At 48.2% G+C, this 17,547-nt stretch overlaps 1 protein-coding gene across 1 annotated transcript in view; it reads left to right on the plus strand.

The window, feature by feature from the left end:
* The window catches only part of myom2b (myomesin 2b), a 118,266-nt gene extending 107,580 nt beyond the window's left edge, over positions 1-10,686 (plus strand). The window contains exons 28-36 of the mRNA XM_052024836.1: positions 784-897; positions 1,725-1,812; positions 2,519-2,557; positions 3,185-3,290; positions 6,244-6,407; positions 8,639-8,675; positions 8,825-8,847; positions 8,946-9,001; positions 9,879-10,686. Of these exons, the coding sequence (XP_051880796.1) occupies positions 784-897; positions 1,725-1,812; positions 2,519-2,557; positions 3,185-3,290; positions 6,244-6,407; positions 8,639-8,675; positions 8,825-8,847; positions 8,946-9,001; positions 9,879-10,217 (966 nt within the window). The 3' untranslated portion in view covers positions 10,218-10,686. The remainder of the gene's footprint in view (positions 1-783; positions 898-1,724; positions 1,813-2,518; positions 2,558-3,184; positions 3,291-6,243; positions 6,408-8,638; positions 8,676-8,824; positions 8,848-8,945; positions 9,002-9,878) is intronic.
* The last annotated feature ends 6,861 nt before the right edge of the window (positions 10,687-17,547 follow it).

Below are 17,547 nucleotides of genomic sequence, written 5' to 3' on the forward strand. Positions count from 1 at the left end.
TTGATGGGAATTTGGGGAGAATAAAATGGGATCAGTGTAGGTGGGAGCTCGATGCTCAACGTGGACAGTGGGTCAAAGGGTCTGTTTCCATGCTGTATGAATCTGTGACTCATTCTGATCACACGGCTATGGAATGCTTTAGATGTTCCACTGTGTTAAAATGCAAGTGACGTTCGGGTAGTAGTGGCGAGGTGATGTGTGCTGTCAGCAAAGTCCTGGGATGAGCTTCCCCTCTCTACAAACGTTAACAGGAATGGCGAATGGAGATGTCCTGCCCCGATAATTATCTAAAGTGTTTACAATTTAGGAATTTGCTCAAAGGAGACACAAAACACAGAAGCTGTAAAGCTGAACTGTTCAATGTTCCATCACTCCCCACACCAAGCAACAGGTCAAGGTCAAGTTTATTGTCATGTGCACAAGTGCAATGAACAACTTGCAGCAGCATCACAGGCACAGAGCATCAGAGACACAACATTCGCAAGAAAAACATAAATTATACTAGAAAGAACACAATTTGAACAAAAAAAAAGAACAGTCCATTGTAGTAAAAGGATATTGGTGGCCAAGTCCTGGCTGTCTGGGTGACCAGACTACAAATAACAAAGGGAAAGCTGTAATGAGATGAGATGTCGTGTGCTTGTGATGGGTATTTTTCTTCCTCCAATTCTAACGTATTGATGGAACAGTCACACAACTGACCAGAATAGGAACATATCTTTGTAAGTTTGATGGCCGTTGTTTCTATTACAGACGTGCTCTAATGTCAGTGATGTGTTGCAGGTGGCTAACACGAAGAGGGAAACGGTGTTTGCTTGGTACAAAGATTCTATATCAGTTTCTGTTGAAGAATCGCCCAACCTCGAAACAGGAGAGTGCAGAATGCACATTTCAGAGGTAGGAAGATTCCCTGCAAACAGGCAACATGTGACCTCTGTTAGACTTTGGTCGCTCAGGGTGGTGTCCATTGATAATCGATTAAAATCAAATGTGAACATTAATAGTGAAGACACATCTTTTCAGCATTTGCCTTGTCTTGTACAGAACTTTCTGAGTATCTTTCCCTTGACATAGAACTAAAATGGGAGCATTCACAGATCAGAGTGGGGAAGAAGGAAAGTTCTCCCTGCTGTCTCATGTCAAGGATTAAGTTTAGCGTTTTGGTTGAAACAGAATTTCACAGGGTTTATCTCCAATTGAAATATTTGATCATTAAACTGTGAAATGAGAAAGATTTAGACCTCTAAGATTTAATCAGTATCTTTAATTTCAGTGCTTTTATGCACAGTAAATTCAAGTAAAGATACAGTTTTAGATCCGCACAAGTTGTGATTGGGTCAGGAAGCTATCAAAATATGTGTAACATTAGTTTTCGTAGTTAATATGTCTGTCGATAGGTCTAGGCTGCTTCAGCTTTGTTTCAGAAGGCATCACAGGGCACGTTTCTGCTGCAGAATGTGGAATAATGCACAACGTGCATCTGATAGACACAGCCTGCATGTCCTGATCTCACGAGCCAGGCCTTAGCTCAGTAATTGGCCAGTGTTTGTGTCCTGGTACACAGGGATGTCCCTTGCTCTCACAACGGGTCCATCCCCACCACCCCACCCCCCGACAGTGGGAACATTACAACAGGGCACAGTGTGTGGTCTCTGCACTGGGGGGTGCCAAGGTGGGAGAAAGTTGCCTGCCCTCCCAAATGGAAACCTTCTCTCTGCTTTCAGTTCTCCAAGAAGGACATGGGCGAGTACATGATGACACTGAAGGACGACAAAGGGAAGGATACGTCTGTACTGGTGGTGGCTGGGAAAGGTAGGACTGGCCGTGTCCGCCCATGGCTCAGCTGAATGCCCAGGTCTGGGAGGTGGACGTGGCCTGGCACCAGAGCCCCAGGGCGGGAGCAGAACCCCTGGGTGGAAGCGGACCCCCGTGGCGGCACCAGACCTCTGGGACGGGAACGGACCCCCAAGGAGAGCGGACCCCCAGGGTGGGAATGGACCCCTGGGGTGGGAAAGGACCCCTAGGGCGTGAGTAGACCCCCAGGGTGGGAACGGACCCCTGGGGTGGGAATGGACCCCTGGGGTGGGAATGGACCCATGATGAGAAAGGACCCCCAGGGATGGGAGTGGACCCCCAGAGTGGGAACGGACCCCCGGGGAGGGAACGGACCCCTGGGGAGGGAACGGACCCCTGGGGTTCTGGGACAACAGGTGTGGGGAGGGCAGTGAGTGAAATCATCCCGACCCCTGATGTGAACCACTGGAGATGGCAGCTGCTGGAACCTGGAGCAACGCACAACCTTCTGGGGGGATGGGTTGGGGTCTGTGGGGGAATGGGTCGGGCAGTGTGTGGGGAGACGGTTCTGGGTCTGTGAGGTGAGAAGGACAGTTGACGTTTGGGGTCAATGTTGGCCAAAGCATTGTTGACGTATTAAACGGACGGGTCTGTGTAAGGCTGCGTTAAATGCTCGCGCCTTCTGTAACCAATAGAAGGATATATAATCTTCTCCCTCTTTCAGTGTACGAGGAGATTGTCCAGGAGATGAGCAGAATCAGTGGTGAGTGTCACTAATTCCAACTCAGCTGTCACAGAGTGGCACTGCATGGAAACAGGCCATTCGGCCCACCAAGTCCATACCAACCATCAACCACTCATACACATTAATCCCAGTTTATTCCCCCCACATTCCCACCAACTGCCCACAGATTCTACCCCTCACCCACACACTGGGGGCAATTTACAGCGGCCGATTAAGCCACTGACCCCGCACCTCATTGGGATGTGGGAGGAAACTGGAGCACCCGAGGGAATCCCACCCAGTCACGGGAAGTACGTGCAAACTCCACACGGACAGTGCTGGAGGTCGGGATTGAACCCGGGTCTCTGGTGTCGTGAGGCAGCGACTCTACCCAGTGTGCCACTGTGCTGCTGCAGAGGTGGAGAAGCGGGACAGATGAGGAGAGGAACCTGGGCTGATGTTTTTGCAAAGTCAGCCGGTGGCAGTGAACGGAGGGAGACTCCTGGTGGGCCAAATATTTCAGAGTGGGATTGTCCACATCGCGTGCTGTAAACTTTTAATCGTATCCTTAACCTGGAATTAATGTCCTACGAAATAACGGAAGTAATGAAATGCCTTGTCAAACCAATGTGTGTGAGCATTAATTTAAGCTGTGTTAACTTTTAGGGCTGTCTGCTTCTGACCTGAAGATAAAGTGCACTCCAGAAGGAATAAGGATTCTGTCCTCCTTGAAGTACTACATGGAGGATATGAAGGTTTTCTGGTATCACAAGTATGTGTGCTTTGGAAGCAGGAGATCATGTTTGGGAAATAAGTTCTCTCCATCCTGCCGTTAGCATGCAAACCTGCTGTGATTATCGACTCACCAAGTGCAGCAATCTGTGAACTTGTGGTTAGGAGCTGAAATTCTGCGAAGTTGGAGTGTCACAGAGAGAGTGCTAGTTATACAGCAGGCAAACAGTCCCTTCGGCCCACCAAATCCGTGCCGACCCATTTACACTAATCCCATATTATTCTCTGCACATTCCCATCGACTCCACTAGGTTCTACACACCAGGGACAATTTACAGTGGTTAATTAACCTACCAGCCTGCACGTCTTTGGGGTGTGGGAGGAAACCGGAGCAGCCGGGGAAAGAAAGAGACGGTCACAGGGAGAACATGCAAACTCCACACAGACAGCGCTGGATGTCGGGATCGAACCCCAGTCTCTGGGGCTGTGGGGCAGCGGCTGTACTAACTGCACCACTGTGACACCCTCCAAGACCCTAGATAAGCATATGGAGGAATTTAAAATAGAGGGATATGTGGGAGGAAGGGGTTAGATAGTCTTAGGCGAGGTTTAAAGGTCAGCACAGCATGGTGGGCTGAAGGGCCTGTATTGTGCTGTACTGTTCTATGAAAACTATCCTGATAATTGTAGCTATTCCTGTTCTCTGGGTAATTTTAATTATCTAATTTAAAAGATCAACTATGCTTCTGTCCATGTCCTTGGCTGTTTTGGTTAGACACTTATGAAAGGAAACTACAGGCCGGTGAGCCTGACATCAGTGACAGGGGAGTTATTGGAATCAATCCTGAGGGACAGGGTGTATGTTCACTTGGAAAGGCAGGGACTGATTAGGGGCAGTCAGTGTGGTTTTGTGCAGGGGAAGTCCTGCTTCGAAAATCTGATTGAGGTTTTTGAGGAGGTAACAAAGAAAACTGAAGAAGGTCGAGCAGTAGGTGTGGTTTGCGTGGACTTCAGCAAGGTTTTTGATAAGGTCCTGCCCAGTAGGCTGGTCCAGATAGTTAGGGCACATGGGACCCGAGATCTGTTGGCAAACTGGATCCAAAATTGGCGGTGAGAGGAGGCAGAAGGTAGTGGTGGAGGGGTGTTTCTCTGACTGGAGGTGTGGAGCCAGTGGTGTACCTCAGGGATTAGTGCTGGGGCCATTGTTAATTGTCATACATGTAAATAACTTGGTTAGGCTGCATCTGGAGTATTGCATTCAGTTCTAATCGCCCCGTCATGAAGGGAGGATGTGGAGGCTTTGGAGACGGTGCAGAAGAGGTTTACCAGGACGCTGCATGGATCAGAGGGTATGAGCTATAAGGAGAGGTTGAACAAACTTGGGTTGTTTTCTCTGGAGCATTGGAGACTGAGGGGAGACCTGAAAGAAGTTTATAAAATTATGAGAGGCAGAGATGGAGTAGACAATCGGTATCTTTTTCCTAGGGTCAAAATGTCTTCTGCTAGAGGGTATGCAGTTAAGTTGAGAGGGAGTAAGCTTGAAGGAGATGTGCGGGTCAAGTTTTTTACACAGAGAGCGGTGGGTGCCTGGAATGTGCTGCCAGGGGTGGGGTGGAGGCAGATACGATAGAGGGGTTTAAAGGGTTCTTAGACAGGCACATGGATGTGCAAGGAATGGAGGGACGTGGACCACTTGCAGGCAGAAGAGATTTAGTTGAGTTTGGCACCGTGTTCGGCACAGACGAGGTGGGCCGAAGGGCCCATTCCTGTGCTGTACTGTTCGCTGCTCTATGAGAAGATGGTGCTCTGATTGGTCAGTCCACTGACAACGTAACAATTGGTGGAGCAGTGAATCGTGAAGAAAGGATACAGAGGGATGCAGATCAGGAGGAAAGTTGGGCAGAGCTGTGGCTGATGGAGTTTAATGCAGACATGAGGTAGATACTAACAGGACAGATGGAGTCCATAGCAGGGCCCTCAGGAGTGTTGATGCGCAGAGAACCTTGGTGTGCAATTTCTCTGCTCCTTGAAAGTGGTGACATGGGTGGACAGGGTAGTGAAGAAGGCATTCAGCATGTTTGCCCTCGTAGGCCGAGGCATTGAGGATCAGAGTTGGGACATCGTGTTGCAGCTGTACAAGACGTTGGTTAGATAGCTGGAGTATTGTGTAGTTTGGTCACCACACCCCAGGAAGGAGATGGCACACAGAGAGAGTGCGGAAGGGATTCAGCAAGATGTTGCCTGGAGTGGGGGGCTGTGGTTCTAAGGAGAGATTGGACAGGCTGGGATTGTTCTCTGGAATGTTGGAGGCTGAGGGGTGACCTTAGGTTTATAAAATCATGAGGGCAGGCATGGTAGTGTAGTGGTTAGCGTAACGCTATTACGGCGCCAGTGACCTGGGTTCAATTCCGGCCGCTGTCTGTAAGGAGTTTGTACGTTCTCCCCGTGTCTGCGTGGGTTTCCTCTGGGTGCTCCGGTTTCCTCCCACATTCCAAAGACGTACGAGTTAGGAAGTTGTGGACATGCTATGTTGGTGCCGGAAGCGTGGCGACACTTGCGGGTGCCCCCAGAACACTCTACGCAAAAGATGCATTTCACTGTGTGTTTCAATGTACATGTGACTAATAAAGATCTTATCTTAGATAGGGCAGACAGTCAGTCAGTCTTTTTCCCAGGATAGGGGAGTCTAGAACTGGAGGGCACAGGTTTAAGGTGAGAGGGGAGAAATTTAAAGGGAGACCTGAGGGGTAAGTTTTTCACCCAGAGTGTGGTGGGTGTGTGGACCGAGCTGCTGGGGAAGTGATAGATGTTGGTACAAATACAGCGTTTAAAAGGCATTTATCAAGTACACAGAGAGGAAAGGTTTAGAGGGACGTGGGGCAAAGGTGCGCATGTGGGACCAGTGTTGAAAGGCACCACAGTCAGTATGGATGAGTTGGACCGAAGGGTCTGTTTCCGTGCTGTACAATGACATTGTTACTGTTTGCATCCAGAGATTCGAAGATTGCTTCTTCTGAAAAGATGAGGATCGGCGGAAGTAATGACCAGGTGTGGATGCAGATCTGTGAACCCACTGAGAAAGACAAAGGCAAATACACCATGGAGATTTTTGATGGCAAAACGTCTTACAAACGGAATCTGGACCTCTCGGGAGAGGGTAAGGCACTGGGTGTGAATGTGATGCTTATACTGAAGAGTTGGCCAGTCTGTGCAGGGTGGTAACCTTTCTGTGGAGCACTGAACCAGGTTCGACTGATCTCCAGCCTGGTGGAGGCAGAACTCACCAGCTCTGGGCAGTGGCCTAAAGTTAATCAGACATTTGTAAAATGATCTATTGTTTATCTTCGGTATTGTGTTCAGTTCTGGTTGCCTCATTGTAGGAAGCATGTGGAAGCTTTAGAGAGGGTGCAGAGGAGATTTACCAGCATGCTGCCTGGGTTAGAGAACATGTCTTATGAGGAAAGGTTGAGCGAGCGAGGGTTTTCCTCTTTGGAGTGACACAGGATGAGAGGCGACTTGATAGAGGTGTATAAGATTGAGGGGCATAGATAGAGTGGACAGCCAGCACCTTTTTCCCAGGGCAACAATGGTCAATACCAGAGGACATCTGTTTAAGGTGAGTGGAGGAAAGTTTAGGGAAGATGTCAGAGGTAGGTTTTTTTACACAGAGAGTGGTGGGTGTCTGGAACACACTGTGGTGGTAGAGGCTGATACAATAAAGATATTTAAGAGACTCTTAGATAGGCACAGGGATGTAGGTAAAATGGAGGGTTATGGTCTGTGTAGGAGGGAAAGGTTGGATTGATCATGGAGTAGGTTTATATAGTCTGGCACCACATGGTGGGCCGAAGGGCCTGTACTATGTCGTACTGTTCTGTGTTCAACAGGACTGAAGCAGCAACGATGGTTAAACTGTTGAGGAAAGGGTTGGATTTCGGTACTTGGGTGCTGAGATGTGCCAGTCTTCACTGGAGACGGACATCTTCCCACTGGAATCAGCATCCGAGGGGATTGCCCAAAACAAAACAACGGGACGGTGCAGAGACTGTCGTGCGGTCTGAGGCAGTGCAGACAGAAATGCTGAAGTGACAATATCGGAATAACGGAGAGGGAGAGTTCAGAGTCCGGGAACGTGGCAGCACTGCCGGGAAGGGGATGTGAGGGAGGTGACTGGTTCAGGAGTCTGACAGCAGTGGGGAAGAAGCTGTTCCTGAGTCTGGACGTCGGGGCTTTCAAGCTCCTGGATCTTCTCCCAGAAGGTAGAAGAGAGAAAAGGGAACGGCCAGGGTGACAGGTGTCCCTGAAGGAGGTCAGTGAATGTCTGAGACCCACCACTTTCTCCTGCCCCAATTAGAGGTATCGGAAGCACTCATTTCATTACGAACCCTTCAGACCCTTAGGCTAGACAACAAAAAAAATGATAAATTGGTCAGTCAACTGCTTTTGGAGTGTCAGATTGCGTGGTTAGTTTGCCCCGGGCCATAAATGTAACTTCAGATCACTCATGTGATTGACTGATTGTAGATCAAGTTTGTTGTTCTGGGAAACATCCCCAGGGTATAAATGCCAGGAAAGTTAGCTTGTTGCAGCAGCAGCACAGTAGAAGTTGGGGACAAACATAAATTATACACAACAAAACAAAGATAGTGACACTAGTGCAAGATTGGGAGAGAGAGAAACTGTTGTCCGAGGTAGCATTAGGGTTTTTCGGTTTTGTTTTGCAAAAATTCTGTATAGTTTATGTTCTTCTAGTGAACGCTGTTGCAGGCAAGTTTTTCATTGCACCTGTGCACACATGGACTTGCGCATCTGACAGAAGAAGCTGTTGTTGAACCTTGAGGTGTGGGTCTTCAGGCTCCTGTACCTCCTGCCTGATGGCAGCATTGAGAAGAGGGCACGGCCCAGACGGTGGGGGTCCCTGATGATGGATGTTGCCTTCCTGAGACATGAGATATCTCAGTGTACTGCTGATGGTAAAGTGAGGTGTGTCAGGGAAGCCTCGCGTTCAGTTCCTGCCCTCACCCCTGCTGGCCGACCAGTACCTTTCCTGCCTCAGCACTGGATCCCAAAGTCAAAATGTGGCAGACAATTTAATCACAACAAGCTCCCAGAAACAAGTAACCAACACTTTTTGACAGGTAACAAACACTTTTTTTTAGAAATGGTAATTGAGGGGCAAATGTTGGCAGGGCCAACTCTGTTCTTGGAAATAATATCGCAGGATCTTTTACAGCCAAGTTCCTCCTCACTGTAGGACTGGAGTTCAAGCGGCAAGAATGCCATCACTTGTTACTTGTACCCAAGTATCTACTGCATGGTATCTGTGTACAGTTTGATGCATCTGGGGCACCACTACATGCTAAGATCTCTCTTTCATTTACTTTGCAGCTTACACTGAGGCGTACAATGAATTCCAGAGACTCAAGTAAGTTCCAATGTCCTAAAAATATTCCATTGCCAGACTGACAGTATGGTCTGTTCATTGTGATGTTGCAGTCACATTTGTAAATGATAAAATCTTTGAGTTTTTATCAATGACACTTTATTAAATTCCACTTTGATTCTCATTTACAGAGCTGCAGCTTTTGCAGAAAAGAGTAAGTACTCCAGACATTCTCCTTATTTGATGGCAATGATACAAATCTCACATGGTCAAGATTTGTGACACGAGTTCAAATTGATTTTCTCTCTCTAGATCGTGGCAAAGTTATCGGAGGATTGCCTGATGTGGTCACTATAATGGAAGGCAAGGTATGAGGAATGGGTCATGGGTCATTGGAGAGGAAGGGACGGGGAGGGGAAAGAAAACACAAGCAGAAAGATAGTAAGTCCCCCTCCCACCCCATCACGAACCATGCCCAACTCTCGCTTCGGGATCTGAACGGCCGTCAGTTCCCTCTCCTTTTACCGTGCAGTGAGAACAGAAGATGCCTGTACTGAAGGGAGTGGGAACATTAAAGATGTTTACAGGACAGGCACTTTCCTGGCCAAGCAATCCTTTACCCCAGAGATAGTCTGGCCTTTTCTGGCTGCATCCTCTCTCAGATCAAGACCACAATGGGATTTGGCTTTATAATCCAACTGTGAAATGTACTCCAGCCACCTTTGGGTGTAACTGTGCACTGCTAACCTGCAGCAGGGGAAGCTGATGGTCAGATTATTGCTGCTGTTTCTCTCATTGTACCCGTGGGATCCCACAACCTGTGACCATCAAGGTCACCCTGAGTCTTAAATCTTTCCATTATCGGCCCTGATTTCTCCATTTGTGGCTCCAAATCAAACTTTGTGAAACACCTGGAGAGGTTTTACTGTGTTAAGGGTGATAAATGAATACAATTTATTGGAATCAGGGAACAGTTATCAGGTAGGAGACCGATCAGCCCTGTTCCAATGGAAAAAGTGCTACCCAGCAGCAAAACAAGCTGCTAGAGGAACTCAGTGGGTCAGGCGGCATCTGTGAAGGTAAAGAGATGGTCCAGAGTTCCTGCAGCAGTTTGTTTGTTGTTCTGATATCTGCAGTCTCTTGTGTCTCTGCGTTAACCCGCTGCCCCCACACTAGGTCAGTAACTCAGGGTAACAGTAAATGTCACAAAGGTTCACTGAACATGATCTCACTTGTATGCTCCAGACACTGAGCCTCACTTCCACCGTGTTTGGAGACCCAACTCCTGAGGTGACCTGGCTCAAGAACGACAAGGACTTGGAGATGAATGATCACCACAGTGCAACTCTCGAGCAGGGGAAGTTTGCTTCCCTGACCATCAAAGGCGTCACCACAGAGGATTCGGGGAAATATGGCATTAACGTCAGGAACAAGTATGGTGGCGAGACGATTGATGTCACTGTAAGTGTCTACAAACATGGAGAGGCGATACCTGAGGTGAAGAGAGGAGTTGTTGTTCCTCCTCCCCCAGCCTCCAAGCCTGCAGAACCTCCAAAGAGTTCAAGGTTTGGCAGTAAAAAGTGATGCCAAGATGGTTTAACGTGGTAACTTATTGTAAACTTGGCTTGAACTGCAGTGAGCAATTACCCATGAAGCTTAATGTAGAAGCTGTAGTATTAGGAAAGGCAACTGTAGTCTGTTCCTGTGCATTGGACAACATTTACCCTTTGGACAGTGCTCATTTCTAATGTGTCAAGTCACTCAGGAGATTTCTCTGCTCTAGTCCTCCTGGTGAATGATGGTGGTGAGGTGTTGGCAAAATCACTCATTTACCCAACCTTAATGTTAATCAGCTGCCCTACAAAGGCCGCAAGTGCTGGAGCAGGGAATCTCCGCTGTAGTCTTCTGGCTGAATGACTGCACTTCCCAGCTGTTTACAGAGGGATGCAGTTTGTAAATTCATCACTTCAGGGACGTGCAAGTAAAATTGTATCTACTGAGAAGGGTGTAATGAATCTCACCCCCAAGCAGCCACTACCAACCCTTGGCTAGAACTCACTCCTACTGTAATCACGGCATTTGACTAATATTGTGTTGTTTGTCATGCTTTGCACCAATAAAAATTGCCTTTCATGGCAACATTTAACCTTCCCTGGTGTTCCTACCTCCCACTGTTGTCACTGCATGACTCACATTCTGCATCCAGAGTCACACATTACGTTAATAAAGAGTGGTGACACTAACCGTATCACTGAAGGCACCGAGTCACCAGCAGCACAATCATAGTGATCCTGGACAGTAAAATGGTGCGGCATACCTTCAGTAACTGAGTTTTGATCGAATTCTCTCTCTTCTCCATTCTCGCTGTGAAGATTTCTTGGGGTGTTCTGAGGAAGTTCAGAATATAAAACAATCCATAACACTCAATAGCAAGACAAATGGGAGATTCTGTGGCAGCAAACAAGATTTCAGGCTGGTGTGTTGTCTCCCAGGTGCCAGGGTCAAGGACATCTCTGAGCAGTTGCAGAACATTCTCAAGGGAGAGGGTGAGCAACCAGAGATCGTTGTGCACATTGGTGCCAATGGCACAGGGATGAGGTCCTGCAGAGTGAATATAGGGAGGTAGGCAGAAGGTTAAAACAGGATGTGAAGGGCTGTAATCTCTGGATTACTCCCAGCCCCATGTGCTAGGAAGGGGCAGATGGGAATGTGTGGCTGAGGAGCTGGTGCAGGAGGCAAGAGTTCAGGCTCTTGGACTCTTGGGATCTCCACTGGGGCAGAGGTGACCTGTGCAAGAGGGACGGGTTGCGCCTGAATTGGAGGGGATCAATATCCTGGTGGGGAGATTTTCTAGAGTTACTCAGGAGGGTTTAAACTAGTCTGGCAGTGGGATAGATACAAAATTGGCTTGATGGAAGGAGTCAGAGGGTGGCAGTAGAGGGTTGCTTTACAGACTGGAGGCCTGTGACCAGGGGTCAGTGTTGGGTCCACTGTAATCCATCATATATACACTAACAATTTGGATGAGAATGTAGCTGGTGTGCAAGTCTGCAGGTGACACCAACATTGTGGTGGACAGTGAACAAGGTTTTCAAAGGTTACAACAGGATCTGGATCAACTGGGGAAGTGGGCCAAGGAACAGCAGACGGCATTTCACTCAGACAAGTGTGGTGTTAAATTTTGGGAAGTTAAACCAGGGCAGGACTTGCACAGTGAATGGCAGGGTCCTGGAGAGTGTTGTAGAACAGCGAGACCTAGGGGTACAGGTACATAGTTCCCCAGAAGTGGTGACACGGGTAGACAGGGTGGTGAGGAAGCACGCTTACCTTCATCAGTCCAGGCACTGAGTACAGGAGTTAGAACATCATTTTTACAGCTGTGCAAGATGTTGGTGAGCTCACATTTGGAGTGATGTATATGTTCTGGTCACCCCTGCTATAGGAAGGATGTGATTAAGCTGGAAAGGCTGCAAGAAAAGATTCACAAAGATGTTGCTGGGACTGGAGGGCCTGAGTTATAAGGAGAGGCTGGATGAGCTGGGACTGTTTTCCCTGGAGTGAAGGAGGCTGAGACCTTACAGAGGATTATAAAACCATGAGGGGCGTAGAGGTGAACGGTCACAGTTGTTTCCCCAGGGGAGGGGAAGTCTAAAACCAGAGGGCACAGGTTTAAGGTGAGAGGGGAAAGATTTATCGGGGACCTGAGAGACAACTTTTTCCACACAGAGGGTGGTGGGTGTGTGAATGAGCTGCCAGAAGAAGTGGTAGAGGTGAGTACAATAACAACTTTCAGTTGATACTTGGACAGGTGCATGGATAGGAGAGGTTGAGCAGGTTATGGGCCAGATATGGGCAAATGGGACCAGCTCACAAAGGCAACTTGTCAGCATCAACAAGTTGGGCTGAAGGGCCTGTTTCTGCATAACTCTACGACAGAGTTATACTGCACGGAAACGCAGTGTAACTCAATGACTCTAACACTTCTACCCTGCATTTCTCTATAGCTGAAGGACATTCTACAGAAATAGGAGAGTTGTTGCAGTTTCTTTTCTGCAAACACCTCTCTCGAATTTAGTGCATCTCATGTTTCTCAGCAAACACACGATCCTTTAACTGATTCACAAAAAGGCACAAAGATGGTGAAAGCTTTATACCTGAATTTATACACTGTCATTTTGAACTTCCAGAGATGGAACCACGCAAAAAGACGATATCCATTTTCACCAGAAGTGATAAGATATTTTTCTTTCATTGCTCATTTGCAAGGTCAGTGTTTGATGTCCTATCCCTCAAAGGTGGTGGTGAGTCACATTACCAGAGTCCTTGTGATGGGACTACCCCCAACCCCAGTGCTCCTGGGTTGCCACTGGATATGGAGCAGTGTTTGTGGAAGGCTAATGTAAAGGTTATTACGTCATGCATTTAACACTGGAGCACGTTATCCCCACATCTCCAATGATCCTCTCATCCTACCCGAGAGTTTGTTGACTCCCACTATCTTCACTTGTATGATGCAGGACACAGTATAACAGAACAGTGCAGCAAGGAACAGGCCCTTCGGTCCACAATGTGCCAAACCAGTTACATTAGTAATAAAATGCCCAACTAAACTAATCCCTTCTGCCTGCACAATGTCCATATCTGTCCATTTCCCTCACATCCATGGGCTTATCTAAGAGCTTCTTGAACACCTCTATTGTATCTGCCTCCACCCCCACCCCTGGCAATGCATTCCTGGCACCCACCACTGTGTGTAAAATAACTTGCCCCACACATCTCCTTTGAACTTACCCCCCCTCACCTTAAATGCATGCCCTCTGGTATTAGACATTTCAACCCTGGGGAAAAGATATTGGCCGTCTACTCTCTCTATGCCTCTCGTAATCTTATAAACCTCTATCAGGTCTCCCCTCAGCCTCCGGTGCTCCAGAGAAAACGACCCAAGTTCGTCCAACCTCTCCTCATAGCTCATGCCCTCTAATCCAGGCAGCATCCTGGTGAACCTCTTCTGCACCCTTTCCAAAGCCTCCACATCCTTTCTGTAATGGGGCGACCAGAACTGAATACAATACTCCAGATGTGGCCCAACCAGAGTTTTATAAAGCTACAGCATAACTTCCTGACTCTTGAACTCAGTGCCTCGACTAATGAAGGCAAGCACGCCATATGCCTTCTTTACTGCCCTATCAACCTGTGCGGCCACTTTCAGGGAGCTACGGACTTGGACCCCAAGATCCCTCTGCTCATCAACACTGTTAAGGGTCTTCCCTGAACTATTGCAAAGGTCCACAGTGGTCTCTGGAACCTTATTGCAAAGTGATGAGAAAAGATTGGGTGAGTCCGGGAACAAAACCAAACCGTAGGACTGACTTTCACAAGGAATGGGTGATCGGATTCACTGAAATCCACCTGGCATTGCCTCCCCATCTTTCCTCACAGCAGTGGGTTGTTTTACTTGGAAGAGGAAGGACCTGTGACCGTTCACCAGCACCTCTCTCAGTCCTAACTAACGGTTTCGTACGGAAGCCCTTGCACATGGATTCAGACTGACTGAGTGCCTGATGTTCGGGCTACATTATCAACAGGTGGTTCACACTGGCAGAAACCATTTCACTCACTCTTGTACCAAATGGTTCAGGTTAAGGCAGCAAATTGAATGTTTTAATCTTCCTTTCACCATTGCCCTAATTCAATGACAGATTAACCTTCAAGACAGCAGAGCAACCCACTAACTCGCTTTATACACATTATATAAAATAGCACCTAGTTTAGGGTCTGAACGGCAAGTTGTTCCAGGTTTTCTGTGGCCTAACTATGAACCCCAGCTGATCAGGAGAAACCAAGACTGCTATTCCTTCAACCTCAGCTCAGCTCCTTCTAACCATCTATTCAGCTTCCCACCCACAGAGCACAGGGGGCAGCACAGTGGCGCAGCTAGTAGAGCTGCTATCTCACAGCACCAGAGACCCAGGTTCAATCCTGACCTCAGGTGCTGTCTATGAGGAGTTTGCACGTTCTCCCTGTGACCACCTGGGTTTCCCTGGGTCCTCTGGTTCCCTCCCACATCCCAAAGGCATGCGGGTCAGTGGGTTAATTGGCCGCTGTAAATTACCCCTCACCTACACACTAGGGGCAAAGTCTGGGGGAAATTGATGGGAATAGGGAGATAAAAGGGATTAGTGGCAGATTAGTGTAAATGGGTGGTTGATGTTCAGTACAGACCCAGTGGGCCAAAGGGCCTCTTTCCGTGTTATGACTCTATGACAGGTGACTTGGCACTGCAGTTGCTTAAAATACCAGGGATCAGCACAACCACCTGACAACTCACCATTTCCTTGCAGATGCTCTGGTCCAACTCTGACCCAACAGAGGGACCTGGGGGTACACGTACATAGTGGCATCACAGGTAGACAGGGTGGTGGTGAAGACGTTTAGCATGCTGGCCTTCGTCAGTCAGAGCACCGAGCATAGAAGGTGGGAGCTCAGTGTGGTTGTACAAGACGTTGGTGAGGCCACATTTGAAGCATTGTGTCCAGTTTTGGTCCCCGTTACAGAAAAGACACTATTAAGCTGGGAAAAGTGCAAAGATTTACGAGGATGCTGCCAGGACTCGAGGGACTGAGTTATAGGGAGAGGTTGGGCAGGCTGGGACTTTATTCCTTGGAATGTTGGAGACTGAGGGGTGACCTTACAGAGGTGTATAAATCATGAGGCACATCGACAGGGCAGATAGAGTCTTTTTCCCAGGATAGGGGAGTCCAGAACTAGAGGGGACAGGTTTAAGGTGAGAGGGGAGAAATTTAAAGGGAGACCTGAGGGGTAAGTTTTTCCACACAGAGGGTGGTGGGTGTGAGGAACGAGCTGCCAGGGAAGTGGTTGAGGCAGGAACAATTACCACATTTAAAAGGCACTTGGACAGGTCCATGGATAGGAAAGGTTTAGGGGAATATGGGCCAAATGCAGGCAAATGGGACTGGCTTAGAGGGGAATTTTGTCCGGCATGGACAAGTTGGGCCAAAGGGCCTGTTTCTGTGCTGTCTTACTCCATGACTCCATAGCTCTGGGTGGATGTCAGTGGATTTGCACTTGTATTGTGCACAAGTTGAATTTTCCCCACAAAGGCTGTTGGTCACAATGACAAGTTTCGATCATCGAGACAAGCAACTGAATTGCTGTTGGGAATCTTTGGAGGATCCAGATCCACACATCTCCACATCTGGACGCTCGTAGAAACTCACGAGGATAAAGATTCCTTTTTGAAAGGTCACTGTTAAAAGTAATTATCATTCTAACCACCCCCCCCCCCCCGCGTCTGCCTCCACCACAGCCCCCCCCCCCCAACGCATCTGCCTCCACCACTGCCCCAGGCAGCGCATTCCATGGCCCAACCACTCTCTGGGTGAAAAACCTCCCCCTGATATCTCCCTTGAACTTCCCACCCATTACTTTAAAGCCATATCCTCTTGTCTTGAGCATTGGTGCCCTGACTGTCTACTCTATCTATTCCTCTTAATATTTTGTATACCTCTATCATGTCTCCCCTCATCCTCCTTCTCTCCAATGAGTAAAGCCCTAGCTCCCTTAGTCTCTCCTCATAATCCATACTCTCCAATCCAGGCAGCATCCTGGTAAATCTCCTCTGCACCCTTTCCAACACCTCCACATCCTTCCTATAATGAGGCAACCAGAACTGAACACAGTACTCTAAGTGTGGTCTAACCAGAGTTTTGTAAAGCTGCATCATTACCTCGTGGCTCTTAAACTCAATCCCTCGATTTATGAAAGCTAACATCCCATAAGCTTTAACTACCCTATCCACCTGTGAGGCAACTTTCAGGAATCTGTGGATATGGACCCCCAGATCCTTCTGCTCCTCTACACTGCCAAGAATCCTGCCATTAACCTTGTACTCTGCATTGGAGTTAGTCCTTCCAAAGTGTACCACCTCACACTTCTCTGGATTGAACTCCATCTGCCACTTCTCAGCCCAGCTCTGCATCCTATCAATGACCCACTGCAATCTTCGACAATCCTCTACACTATCCACAACACCACCAACCTTTGTATCAACTGCAAACTTGCTAACCCACCCTTCTACCCCCTCATCCAAGTCATTAATAAAAATCACGAAAAGCAGAAGTCTAGAACCAACCCTCGTGGGACACCGCTAGTCACAGCCCTCCAATCCGAATGCACTCCCTCCACCACAGCCCTCTGCTTTCCACAGGCAAGCCAATTCTGAATCCACATGGCCAAGCCTCCCTGGATCCCTTGGCCTCTGACTTTCTGAAGAAGCCTACCATGTGGAACCTTGTCAAACGCCTTACTAAACTCCATGTAGACCACATCTACTACACTACCCTCATCAATCTTCCTGGACACCTCCTCAAAGAACCCTATCAGGCTTGTGTTGTGAGACATGATCTGCCCTTCACGAAGCCATGCTGGCTGTCCCTGATCAGACCATGATTCTCTAAGTGCACATAGATCCCATCTCTAGGAATCCTTTCCAACAACTTGCCCACCACAGATGTAAGGCTCACTAGTCTGTAATTCCCTGGACTATCCCTACTACCTTTTTTGAATAAGGGGACAACATTTGCCACAGTCTAGTCCTCCGGTACTATTCCCGTGGACAACAAGGACTCAAAGATCCTAGCCAAAGGCTCAGCGATCTCCTCCCTCGCCTCACGGAGCAGCCTGGGGAATATTCTGTCAGGCCCTGGGGACCTATCCTAATATTTTCTAACAGCTTCAACACATCCTCTTGATATCAACATGCTCTAGAACATTAACCTTGCCAACACTGTCCTCAGCATCATCAAGGCCCCTCTCCTTGGTGACTACTGAAGAGAAGTATTCATTAAGGACCTCACCCACTTCCACAGCTTCCAGGCACATCTTCATCACTAAT

The sequence above is a fragment of the Pristis pectinata genome, chromosome 10 (genome assembly GCF_009764475.1).
Source record: "Pristis pectinata isolate sPriPec2 chromosome 10, sPriPec2.1.pri, whole genome shotgun sequence".
Classification (NCBI taxonomy): domain Eukaryota; kingdom Metazoa; phylum Chordata; class Chondrichthyes; order Rhinopristiformes; family Pristidae; genus Pristis; species Pristis pectinata.